General features: G+C 42.0%; 1 protein-coding gene across 4 annotated transcripts in view; it reads right to left on the reverse strand.

The window, feature by feature from the left end:
- Positions 1-272: 272 nt before the first annotated feature.
- The window catches only part of LOC147901210 (pre-mRNA-processing protein 40A-like), an 87,327-nt gene continuing 73,779 nt past the window's right edge, over positions 273-13,820 (reverse strand). Inside the window, exons 28-32 of one of the 4 annotated variants that reach the window (XR_015541218.1) lie at positions 10,818-11,156; positions 10,468-10,624; positions 10,070-10,100; positions 9,736-9,893; positions 273-823 (exon numbers count right to left, since the gene is read on the reverse strand). Coding sequence is in view for 2 of the 4 variants with exons in the window: in XM_087376313.1 (XP_087232439.1) it covers positions 10,490-10,624; positions 10,818-11,156 (474 nt within the window). In the remaining 2 variants the exon portion in view is untranslated. Of the gene's footprint in view, positions 824-9,735; positions 10,101-10,231; positions 10,625-10,817; positions 11,157-13,820 lie in introns of those variants that run through there. The other 3 variants (XR_015541219.1, XM_087376313.1, XM_087376312.1) reach the window with 3 other exon arrangements.

Here is a 13,820-nt window from a genome sequence, read left to right on the forward strand (position 1 = left end):
AGATTAACGTCAACAGAAGCCCTCGCGGGGCTATGCGACCAAACACATCCAAAAGGCAGCTTACAATATATGGATATGACCAGAAATTAGAGGAGTGCCCATGGCAACTCAGCTCTAAGTTATTATAGCAGCCTATTCCTAGATTTTTCTTAGAAAAACTATAGAAAAGTGGCCTTCATTACATCAGTTTAAAACTGAGGGTCTTTAGGTTTGGATTTAAAATCCAAACATAAAGACCCTCAGTCAGAGAGAGAGAGAGAGTCTTACAAAGCCTCAAATTTTAAACACACTCATTTGAAACAACAGTGATGATATTCAAACACTTTCGGGGCAGCCGTTTTCCTCATGTTAATACTTGTTGGATAGATCTTGTAACCATAATATATACTAAAAGCCCAACATGAAAAACTTCAACTATCCCCAGCGTACCACTCTACTCTCTTAACAGACGGTAACTTTTCACAGGCTGCAGTGATAAACTTTGCAGAGATACACCGCATTGTATGCTGCTACCAAACATTATGCCTTTCAGGCAAATGGCTGGCTCTGTGTCTTTAAGAGGAAGAATGATATATAATGGCATACTCTGCACCTTGCAGGTTTGCTTACTAGGAGGAACCAACTAGATAGGTGCCCACCCATCTTCTGTCCATCAAAATCCATTAGAACACTCAGACATGCCATTCAATGCCTCGCTTTTCTTCTACTGACCTTTCCATTCTCAACACCTTTTGATTGGCCATTTCAGAGCCAAGTCCAGACAAAAATATAATTCACACTTGATTCTTCTTCGAAGTCCACAGGTTGGAAACCAAGCTGCTCACTAACATAAGAAAATGAACCATATTGGAGCAGAATGACTACCATAGTGAGCTAGCAGTCACTAATCCACATTGAGATTGTCCTTTTGTCATACAGACTTTAACAGCCATTAGTATATCTATCAGGTCTAATTCAATCAGCCAACAGAAAAGGTGCACATGACTTCTATACAAAAAGAGAAATACAACAGTAGTACAACTATTGTAACTAGATATGAATATGTAAGGCTATAACCCACAAGAGTGTTTTTGAACACTAGGACATGCCATAAACCTCATTGCTGAAAACTTGGTGCCTTACAGACACTGGAACAATCAAAAGACTAAATAACTTGAAAATAAAATGTACATTGTTTTCAGCAAACTAGAAAAGAGCAAGCAGCTGTCTTTAAGGACTGAGGTCAGCATTCTTATTCATATACAAGCCTGAGCACATCAATATCATCCTTACAAGAATATTGGGAAACAAGGAAAACTCTACAAAAATTAGCTGTCCCTAATTCACATTATGCCTTTACTTTTGCCATAACAATTAGTGTATCTCTCAGGGCCATTTCATTACGTGGTTAACAATATGCACAAAAAATCAAACACCGCATGTTCAACTATTGCAGCTAGGTTAATCAATGTAAGCATGGACATGGCTACCACAGGAATAGGGGACACTCATCCTAGCACACATACTCTAATTCTCAACACACTGGGGGGGCTATTTTGCGTGAGAAAACGAGATAAATGAGAGAACTTTGAATGAGCATGGCAAGGCTATCACAAAACAGTATCTACAGCCTAGGACTCTTGTCTGCAAGAAACCAGGAAAAATGTATTCCCGATTAAGATCCCAACCCACAGCAAGCTCGCTTTCTACAGGACACACTATAGGGGTCAATAACGGATCTATAGCCATAGCTACCATGCAGACACATCAGGCAGATGAAGCCGTGTGCATGTGAGTCTGCGTGTGTGTGTGTGTGTGTGTCTGTGTGTGTGATTGACAGAGAGAAATCTTTCCGTACAGCCCCCTCCTGACCGTACAGTCGTACGGTCGTTGTACACCCCCCGTACGGCCGTACGAACGGCCTCCACTCATCCCTGCGCAGTCCCTGAGTAATCCCGCTGCTGCTTACCTTGCCATCGCTGTCCCCTTTCAGTAGTCCCCTCCGTACATCCGTACGCCCCTGGCCTTTCCGTACAGTCCAGCTCTCTGCCCCGTCAGCATCTCTACTCGGTTCTTGCTCCCCCGTACAGTTTCTGTGTTTTCCATCTGCATCACGTACAGTCCGTACAATTCCAGATACCCGTACATTCCTGCCCTGTCCCGTACAGTCCGTACAGCCCTGTTTTTTCCGTACTGTTTGGCTTTACTCTTCCCGTGCTGTTTGCCCTCTACAAACCCTCTCGTACAGATCTGCTTTTTCTGCCTTTTCATCGTTTCTGCCCTGCTTACTTCCATGGAGGACCATCTCAAAAGCTACTCCCGGAAGGACTTGTCCCGGGACTCCAAAAGACAGCAAGTCGACTTTTCTTCTTCAGCATCTGTAGATGCTCACTATGTCTTCAACATGCTCAAGGATGAATTTCATCACAGCCGGAAGGAGTGGGCCAAACCTCCCCCGGCCCTTAACTCATTGGTTGCTGAAGTTGCCCTCATTGGTTGCTCCTCTCTGAAAGTTCTCTCAGCAAGCAGTTATCATTTTTTTCCTAGGAAAGCTACCTTCAGCAAATGATGTAGCTCAGTGGGTTCAGGCTTTGTTGGGAGGCTGTTTTGTTGTTGGAGTATACTTTGCTTCTCGAGGTTTTTATGAAGTGCACTTCTTGGATGCCTCATATCGTCAGCAGATATTGGAGATGTCCCCTCTATTCTATGGCAGACAAATGGTGCATGTCATGCCATGGTCGCCAAGTAAGGATTATCATGGTCTCATTTGACATCATTGCCCTGTATGGGTTGTAGTGGACTTTCCGGATTATATGAGGGCTGAATTACCAAGCTTGGCAGCTACTTTGGGGCAAGTTGTATGCCCACCCCATCCTTCGGGTAATCGCAATCGGTTTTGTGTTCTTTGGGATACAAATCACCCAACCCCTCCTTCCATTGCGGTAGAGGTGGAGGATGTTCCCTTGGGAGAAAAATATTTTGATTTGAAATGGGGAGTATTTGCAGGTGCTTGCTTCACATGTCATAAGTTTGGCCATCTAGCCTCACAGTGCCCTGCAGTCCTGCATCAGCTCCCACCTACAGCTATTGCTCCAGAAAATACTTCCCCTCCAACTTATGGTCCGGGGCCTAAAGCTATGCCTAGCAAGTTGGGTGATGCGCCATCTAAATCTGTCCCTCCCAAAGAAAATGTGGTTCAGATTTCAGCCAAGCAAAAGGATAAAGGAAAGGGAAAAATTTCAGAATCTCCTGCCTCTCCCCAAGGTGCCTGGCAGCAACCCAAAAAGGTATTTGCGCTCAAGCCACGACCGTTACAATCTCGCCATTGGGATGCCTCTACTTCTACCCCTGGTCGGGCCTCTACCCCTGCTCATAGCCTCACTTCTCAACTGTGGGTTGATGTGCTCAAGAAGGGCATCCCTGTATGTGACAATGATGAGGATAATAGAGCCAATGATCCAGGAGGCCAGGTGGACCTCGATGTCATGGCTGAGGCCTGACAACTTGAACTTTTACTATGCTTTTTGGTTTGGCTGTACATATCTTCTATGTCTAGTTCAATCACTTGTATTACATACAATGTTCAAGGTCTTTGTAATGTCAATAAGTGGAGACTTTTTTGGCATTATGTACATAGAATGCACCCCGATGTAATTTCTTTACAGGAACACAACCAACACTTCTTGGCTGGCCAGCAGGGCCACTTTGCTGGTTATGACATATTTTATGCTGGTACAATGTCCTTTCGGGGGTATGCATGATGGTGAAACATGATATGCAGCCCACGGTTGCTTACAATGACCCCCAGGGACGCTGGATGGTGATCAAATGCATCTATCATGCTGATCTTTATGAAATAGCATCTGTTTATGCCTCTCAAACTTCTGCGACAAGAGCTCGAATGTGGGCCTCCCTCAAACAATATCCATGGCTGTCTAATGCCTTCTTGTGTGGAGATTTTAATAATTCACCTGCCATCCAAGACAACACCACTCATCATTCTCACATGATCCCCACTGAGCTTCGACATTGGGAGGATATGCTTTCTTTCTTAAATGCAGAAGATTTATGGCTCTCAACAAGGGACAGAGATATGGCCTATACATACCGTCACAATGCCTTTACTCACTACTGGGCTCGACTTGACAGATGGAATTTGCTGCATGCTCAGCAGTATGCTAGTTTCACATGTGCACTATGGGTTGATCATTCCCTCGTCCATCTGAATAGTGCTTATTTGCTTCATCAACAATTTCAGAACATGGTGAGAGTGGCTGTCCGTCCCCTCCTCTTACATGCTCAGGAGGACATGGATTTCGCTTGGATCAGTCTTGCCCATCGTTTGCAGGCTGTTATTCAAGATTATGGACGGAGTTACATGGGAAACCTCAGGATTAAGCTGAAATGGGCTCAATCTCACAAGCAACAAATGGATATAATCAGCTCTTATAGGCAACTCACCTCTTCTGAACAGGATTCTTGTGCTTATGCGGTTTATCTCATCCATCAAAATGATCTTCGCAAATTGAAGAAGTGGCAAATCCAAGCTCGCATGAAACCCCTTTTGGATAAAGGTTGTTCCTCCAAAGCCTTCTTTAAAAGTCTGCACGCGGATAGGAGAAAGGAGGATATTTGCAGGATCAAGCAAGATGATGGCACCTAGACCACCTCCAAATCAAAATTGGAATCGCAATGCTCTAGTCATTTCCAGCATCTCTTTTCTCCTCCGCCTAATCATTCAATGCAAGTGAATGCAGCTAGGTCTCAATTTCTTATGCATGTTCAGCCTATATTGTCTCTGGAACAGGCTCATGCATTGGAACAGCCCTTTATGCTCAATGAACTGGATGATGCTTTGAGTCATTTACGTAAAGGCACCTCTCCTGGTTGGGATGGATTGACTGTCGAATTTTTCCGTGCATTTTGGAGTGAACTCAAAAACACTCTGCTTCTTATAATCAATCATGCTTGGGCAGCACAATCTCTTCCTTCTTCTTGGAAACATGGCCTTGTCAAATTGATCCCCAAAAAAAGGTTGTGTGAGACAATGGCTGATTGGCGGCCCATATCTCTTATGCCAGTCATTTACAAACTCATTGCCAAAATGATTGTCCTCACGGTCCGATTTATCTTGCAAGCAGGACTTCATCCTAGGCAATATGGGTTTGTTCCCAGAAGACAGATTACTGACAACATCTCCAATGCTTTGCTTGCAATTGAGTATTCCAAATATTCCAAGCAAGATGTTCTCATTTTGCAAGTGGACATTGCGAAAGCATTTGATACTGTCCATTGGGATTTTATTTCTCAGACTATGCATAAATTGGGATTTGGTCCTCAGCTGGTCCATATTATTTACTGGTTCTATTCTCATGCCACTGCGCAGTGTTTGCTTGATGGTGGGTTGTCAAGAACATGGACTATGACCCACTCGGTGAGACAGGGTTGCCCTCTTAGTTCGTTACTCTATGCCATTGCTACTCATCCGTTATTGTTGCATATGGACCATCTTGCAGATACAGGGCAGCTTCATGGCTTGCAAATTCCAGGGGCAGGGGCACAGCAGTTTCTTGCACAGGCATATGCTGATGATTCATATTTTATTCCCAGGAATTCTCAAAATGATCTCTCTCATTTGATGCATACTCTGAATGATTTTGGCATAGCTGCTGGACTGCATATTAACTTTCAGAAATCAAATCTTCTAGCATTGAAAGAAGCTGATTGGCATGCACTTCTCTGGCCAGGCCACATTATCTCTTCCCATACTATTGTGAGGCATTTAGGGTATCCCATTGGCTGGAATATCACCCCTCAACAACAGCTCAAATGGGTGCTTCAAAAGATAAACAAGAAGCTGGAATCCTGACATTTGTCCACCTGGCCTCTACATGTTCGACTTCGGATAGTACAGTCTATCATCATGGCATATGTGCAATTTTATTTGCCGCTTCTTCCCTGGTCCTTCAAGCATTTGGCCTCCTATATGTCCCAGGCTATGGAGATATTTTGGATCACAAAAAGGCTTTGCGACTACTTCCAATGCAGTCCGTTTGTTCTCCCAAGACTCATGGGGGACTGAATATTCTCAATCCTCAGTTTCATATGTTGGCAAAAAAGAGCACCATGATTGCTGATTTTTTTCAGCAAAAACAGCCATGGGCTATTATGCTAGCAGCTATGTGTGGTAACATGAAGTCCCATGCATATGGGCATTGGATTACAGATCACTGGGAAGCAGTCATGTCCACATTTCAGGGGAAAATTCCTGGTTGTCCTGTTTCTACTGCTTTTATTCATGATTGGAAGAGAATTCTCTCTTATGCTAAATGGTCAGGTGCTTCTTCCCATCATGGTAATTCTCTTCGCTTGGAAAGCATCCATTGGAGCAAGGTGTTTGAATCTCCTCTTGCTTTACAGGCTCCTATTAAAGCATATAATCTTATGAAATTGGGCATAAGATTTGTCGGAGATGTTGTGGATCAACATGGTTATGTGCTTTCATTTCCACAAGCTTGCAGGACATTCCCCTTGGGTCTGCATCATAGGCCCATTTGGAGAATACTTACAATTATGTTGCAGCCATTTGTTCCTGTTCCTCCACTGTTTGTACAGGACAGATTACTGGACTGGAATCTGACTTCCTTATCTCCCGATATCTGCTCACTTTCAATGCATAATCTAGCCTCCTCGATGGTTTACAGATTTCTTCTTCCACCGCCATGGATTGATAAGCATGCCAACACGCTTTGGAATTTGGATAGACCTTTATCTTGGTGGCAATCCCAACTCAAGAAAATTTGGAAAGCTAAATTGCCACTGAAACAAAGGCTTTTCTTTTGGAGATGTATTGTGGGAGCTTTTTCTATTGGGGTGAAATTGGCAGCACGTCGCATTGCTTCCCCTTCCTGCCCCCGTTGTTCTCATCACCGTGAGACAGTTCCCCATTTGTTATGGTCTTGCCCACACTCTCAGATATTGATCACTCATGTCTCTCATTTGCTGCGGCTTCGGTTTCCCTCTATCAGATTCGGGAAACTCTTCTGGATGTTTGGATGCTCCTCAGCTCAGATGTCTTCATTCCTCCCTTTCTATCACTGGGTTCGTTTTTGGGTACTATGGACTATTTGGACACAGAGATTGCATTCTAGGATGGGACAACAGTTTCCTCAGGCATATGCTTTCTTCAGAATGTCCCTCAAGCAATCTCTATATGATAGTTATGCCGCGAGGGACCTGGATGCTACTAGCCTTGAAGTCTTTTCTGACTGTTTTTGAGTTCTTCCATTAGGCTCTCTTTTGGAGTCTAATGTCATGTACATTGATCTCATGTTAATAATATAGTTACTGGTTTCACACAAAAAAAGTGTGTGTGTGTGTGTGTGTATTTATATGCTCATAAATTTACATGATGGGAGGTCTCCGAAATGAAGAGTATCCCAAAGATCAGAAACATAAAAAGGAAAGCTCTATGCAAGAAGCATCCATATCACCCTCATGGCAGGCATCATATAAGAATTGCCGCAATGAGGCGCGAAAAGATTCATATGACTTGTGAATCTGCCGACCCAAGTATGCCAAATTATGCTCACTCCAGATTGTCCAAAGAGCCTAATATCTCACCCAAGAGAGAAATAGTGAGTATTGAGACAAAGACCTCATAACTCTGCCAAAGAGCCAGAAATGTTTCCCAAATCTGTGACTCGGGAAACCGAGCCGAAGATAATCTGAAATTCTCCTGAGGAGGATCCTAGAACACGGGCAGTGCCAAAGCAAATGAAGAACAGTCTCTGAAGGAGCCTGACATCTTAAACATGTGGATGGTGCAATGCGACGTTTAGCAAGTGTAACCCCCACTGACAATGTGCTTGTCATACATCTCCAAAGAAAAAGTCTTTGTTTCAATGGCATTTTACACATCCATAACATCCTGAGATTCTTCCGCCACCATGAGAGGGGATTCCTTATATGCCACAGAGAATTAGCATATTGCTGAATCCATGGAGCAGGCTGGAGGAAGAGGAACAGGATGAGTGCATGTAGCAGAGGGTTGCAATTGCCAATCCGTAAGCCTGTCTGTGTCAGCCACGGGAGGAACAGGTAGAAAAGGATGTAATAAATCAGCAATTTTCTTCCATATAGACCTATGATGCATTCCCAATGCATAGGAAGCAGTGGCCTGAGGAAAAGATAAGGCATAGCCCTGATCATCTACCACATCATGTATGTATCTAATTCCCAATTTCATGAGATTGTATGCCCGAACAGGTTCCTGTAAAGCGAGTGGAATGTCAAAGATGGCACTCCAATGAATACTTTCTTTCCTCATTGAGTTTGTCCCCGAGCAATTATCAGCATATAAATATAGCACTGGATATTACCCAAAAAAAAAGTGTGTGTGTGTGTGTGTGTGTGTGTGTGTGTGTGTGTGTGAGAGAGAGAGAGATGCAATATACTTTTGTATATACCTTTGTAAGACTAGAATATGTCCGATCATACAAATTTGGATTTTTTGTTGTTCGAAAGACCAAAATTCTACACAGAAAATAAAAGAGAAAATAAAAGAGAAGAAAAAAGAGGTAAACAAAAACTTTTATAAAAAACAAAAGGAAGACATACTTAGCAAGCAAAGCAACACTTATGTCGTCATCAGTGCCCAAGCATAAGCAGCTATACTGGGTTTCTAAAGACCCGCGGAGGCTCTTGGGCAAACCCACTCCTTACTAAAATATGTCAAATAAACAAAAGAGAAAGAAAACAAGAAATAAGAAGGAAGCAAGAAGGTGACTAAGAAAAAATAAACAAGTCAAGAAACAAAATCTTCCAAAAAACAGGAATAAAATCTCTCTCTCTCTCTCTCTCTCTCTCTCTCTCTCTCTCTCTCTCTTATTTAAAACATAAAATATTTTTTCCTGCAAAATACAAAATGTTTAAAACGTATCGTCCCTCAAATGTTTGATTGAAACAACCATTTGGTTGGAATTATTATGCGCATGACCACGGTGGCTTAAAGCTTTTAGCCCATCAAGATCACCGGAAAACCTCGACTGCATAGCATTCACTATAAAATCCTAACAACCTAAAGTAGTCAGTCTCAGAAATCAGTAAATGGTCATGACACCATTGAATGCCCATGCATATCTCGATTAAAACATAGATTCCTAAAGGGCTAGTCCTCAGATTCACTGTAGTGTCGGAACCAGCCTAAGAAGGGAGTCAACATATGCATTCTACAAATCAAGTTTAATCACATCACCCAATGCTTGTAATAAACCTGCCTTTCACCACTCCCTCCCCCTTCTCCTTCCCCTCTGAACAGCAATTCTAGGCATGTACAATACTATGGCATCCCACAATACTTCTACATCTTCAAAGGCAAATGACTAACACATGAAAGCTGCACACTGATTTCAGCATGCAGTTTTATTTGGCCATGTTATTGAAAATGAGTCCTCCGCATGGTTGATGTGGCATTTTCAGCCTCAACCTTGGATTTTTTCTAGCTCCATTACAGTAGCTTGATTTGGCCCTATAAGGGTGCTTATTTTTCCATGCCTTGCACGATGCAATCTTCTCTTAATTTTTGCTCAACAAATTTCTTTCATACTTAATAGAAGTCAGTCACTTCTTTGCGGAAAAAAAAACAAGAGATTCCTTGCTTCACTGTGATTAATAAAAATGAAAAACCAAATTTTCAGTCCCTTGAAATACTCCAGCACATTCTCACTTTCAAGGGTACAAGTACTAGAGAGTTACCTGCTAATGGTTTCATTGTCTGCAACTCTGACTCAAGTGCTCGTGAAACTCTCTAGCTGGATGCCCAGCTGAGGTGTAAAGGTATCCGCAGCTCTTCCAGTAAATTTTGAATCAAAACACAACATTCTTACAGCCATCTTCACTGTCAAAACTCGTAGCTGAAATAAAGCTCACTACAAGTTTCATAACTACTGACTTTATCCAAAATTTAAAACGAATTTAAAACCTAAAAACCGATATTTGATCCTAATGCAATCTATACAGTCCAACTGAACAAACCCAACAACAGTCACACTGCCACCAAACTTATCAGAAGGGAAATCCAAACACTTACCTTGCAAAAGCCAACTTCTGAAAACTGTGAACTGCCAGTCACAGAACAGGAAAAACACCCAGCTCTTACAAAATGAAATACCATTAAAAAATAGATTGCATTGAATTTGAGTGGTGAACGAGAAAAAGCATTTGGATAAAATAGGTCTTCTAAACATTAGAATGACAAAAAAATGGATGAAATTAATTTCTTTCAATGCTGAAACATAATCTAACAGTCTAAATTGCATGAACATAGGACTGGCTGCTCAAACTAGCATCATCTCATAAGGAATTGAAACTAGAGTCCAGTAACATTGACTGGAGCCAGCCACTGTTCTTAGCAATCTGATGTGCAAAATCAACCACCAAAGTGGTATAGAGAGCAGAAAAAGATTAAGGGAATAAGAGCTACAGAACTGAGACGTGCAGTAGACGATGCCTACGGAATTTCACCATCCTCCCCAAGCTCTCCATCCTCCAACTCATCGGCTGTACCGTTCCTCCTTAGTGTGTCTCGATCCTTCCTGTGTCGCTTATGCTTGTTCTCACTATCTGAACCAGATTCATGCCCGTGCTGCTTATGAGGCAAGAAAAAATCACAAATCAGCTCCACAACCTATTTCTGCAAAACAATTCCCCAGAATCCACAAAAGATCTCTGCATGCACCTTTTTATAAACAAATGACCCATATCAATCAGTGTACAAGCATTTAAGTTAAGCAGGTAAAAATTAAGACAAAAAGGCTAAAGCAAATTCAAGGAACAACCTTCCGAGATGACTTTTTCTTGTCACTGCTATGCCTGCGGGACTTTCTTGTTTCCTCCCTATCTTCTTTCTCTGAGCTTGCTTCTTCACTACTTCTACTGCGATGGCGTTTCTTGTGCTTCCTGTCCTTCTCTCTTTCGCGATCCCTGTCCTTTTCCTTGTCCTTCCTTCGTTCCTCCCTTTGAATATGATTGTTTCCAACATCGCCTGCATCAACATGAATCTCCTTCTCCTTCTTGCTAGTCTTTTCTTTGTCCCTTTCTTTCTCCTTCTTCTCCTTCTCTTTCCTCTTTTCTCTCTCCTTCTCCTTCTCTTTTTCTTTTTCTTTCTCCTTTTTGGCCTGATACAGAAGTTCAACACAGTAAAATAGATTTTGACAAAATGGTAGACAACATTATGAGTAGCAAATTTGGATTACACAGTGCATGACACACGGAGCTAAACACATCCATATTAATTTGCAGCTAAACAAGATAGACAAATATGTCTCCTAGAGTGACTGCAGATGAAACATGAAAGTACACACGCAAGACGGAACATATCCATATATAAACTGTTCCCCACATCCACCACAACACTACCCCATTCCACCATTATTTTAGTAGCATGTATTGTACTTCAGTAATAGTAAAAACAAAATCGGTCAATAGAATCACAAGTGCACCATTCATTGGTTTACAACTCACCTGGGGAGACTATAAGTTCTGGAGAGTGGAATTGGAGATGGAGGGGAGAGCAAAAACGTAAAGTGATCCTGAATTGAAGTTGCAAGAATTAAGTACAAAGTGGCTGTCAACATAACCCCAGGTAAGCGCTAGGGTGAGCGAGAAAACCTTGCCCCTAACCCTCCTAGCTACTTAATACATTGACCATTTTGCATTTTTTGCATTCTGCATTGGTGTGGATGCTCGTGTAGTAGCTCCACTACCACAGCTCATTGTATCAGGTCTTTCCCAGTCTCATAGACCCATCGGTCAACCGAAGACTTTAATAAACTTTCTTTCTTTCTTTTCTTTCTTAGATCTACAATATTTCCAACATCAATGTCCTAGTGTACAAGGAATGATTGCAATCACAAAACAAAAGTAAGCCCAAAGCTTTGCGGAAAGCCTCAAACTTTTCTCTCGATAGGGCTTGGTGAAAAGATCTGTACCATTCTAATGTGTACGACAATAGATCAAACTAATCTCTCTTACATGCAATCATTCTCTGACATAATGATAATGGATCTCAATATGTTTTGTGCGTGCATGAAACACAGGATTCCATGCCACCACCATAGCACGGTGACTTTCAATGAGTATCGCAGCGACTAACCACTGCATCAATCTCTTAAGCCAAATTCCTATCCCGATCTGAACGCTGGAAGTATCCTAAAACACACTTTACAGCACCTTAATGCTTGGGATACCTGACTGAATATCTGGATGGGTATTGCAGAGATCAATAAGGAATCCAACAACCTGACTATATACAACAGCATCAAAGGGTTCACTTGCATCATGCATGGGCAGCCTCAAACCGTAGCTCCATGGGAGTTGAAATAGGCTTGCAGGCCTGAAAATTTGATCCTCTGTAACAGCCCTTGAATTTATTTGATTGTTTGGGCCTTCATCTATTTGCATAAACCGAATGCCCAAATAATAGTGTACATCTCAAATGAAGCTTCAAGATCATTCTTGAATTTGATAATTTTCTCTTCAATTGTGCCTATGAGTAGCATATCATCCACATATGTATTGACAATCAACAAATCTATCTTATCAGTTGGACTATTCAATAGACTCTGATTGGTCAAAAATGTATGGATATTCTCATATCAAAACCTTGGAGCTTGTTCGAGCCCATAATGTGTCGTATGGGGTTTGCATAATTCATATTCCAGGCCAAACACCTGAAGACCAACAAGCTAACTCGCATGCATTTCTTCCTACAAGTCCCCAATAAAAAAGGCTGTTTTTTATATCCAATTGATGTACTTACCAACCAAAATGAACAGCCAATGAAACAACACATCTGATGGTGGTCATCCTCAAAGTGGGACAAAAGCTTTTATCATAGTCTATCCGCTTTTGCTTAGAATAGCCCTTGGAAACCAACCTTGCTTTGTACCTGTCAATTGTACCAACAGATTTTCTTTTGATCTTGTATATACCTAGATGAATCCAGGAACATTCCCAAATTCATCCTCTAAAAACACAACATAGTGCAGTTTCAAACTCATGATAGTCACTCATAAGGTTGAAAACCATAAACTCCATCACGCATAGCAGGGACTAGCTACTATGACATCCCCACTGACGTCATCAGCGCACAACAATGGGTGTAGACCATAGTATAAAAATATGCTCTCACACATACAAATCCACACACCCACACATACTTGAGCATACAAAGTCTTCGTACTTAGTTTCTGTCGGCACTCCGGAGCTCAAGGGCAAACTCAGTCGAAGGCTAGCACTAAACGAGAAGGCTAATCAAAAAGTAGTCCAAAATCTCTTCATTCAAGCTACAACTACTTGTGAAGTCTAGACGATTTCATTTTAGTCTCTCCCACTTGTATACCCACTTTGTCCCAATGGCTTTCTTCCCTATGGGCAAATCCACCAGTTCCCATGTATTGCTCCAACTCTAACTGCATGTCCTTCTCCAATGCTCACTGCCTTGAGCATCCTTAAAACTATTTGGTTCATCCGTATCATATAATGAACTCATCCAAGCTGAATCAGTCCCTCTTGAATTAGCCCTTTTCCCATTGTCCTGCAAAGTTTGTAACAGCCATCTATGGCTGTTCTAGATTAGCCCCTCTCTTCTCTGGCAATTGAGATAGGCTGATCTTGGATCTGATCTAGACCATCAAAAGGCTTATGTACATCAGCATTTGCAGGATGAATATTCTGACCTTCTACTGGCTGCTCTGAAGTGACTTCGACTGCCACTAGGAGTAACCCTTCAAACACATCCTAAATACATGTATGCAGCTGCTTATAAAACTCATACATGC

This window comes from Dipteris shenzhenensis, chromosome 6, assembly GCF_047967505.1.
Source record: "Dipteris shenzhenensis isolate YYH24624 ecotype China chromosome 6, Dip_SZ_1.0, whole genome shotgun sequence".
Classification (NCBI taxonomy): domain Eukaryota; kingdom Viridiplantae; phylum Streptophyta; class Polypodiopsida; order Gleicheniales; family Dipteridaceae; genus Dipteris; species Dipteris shenzhenensis.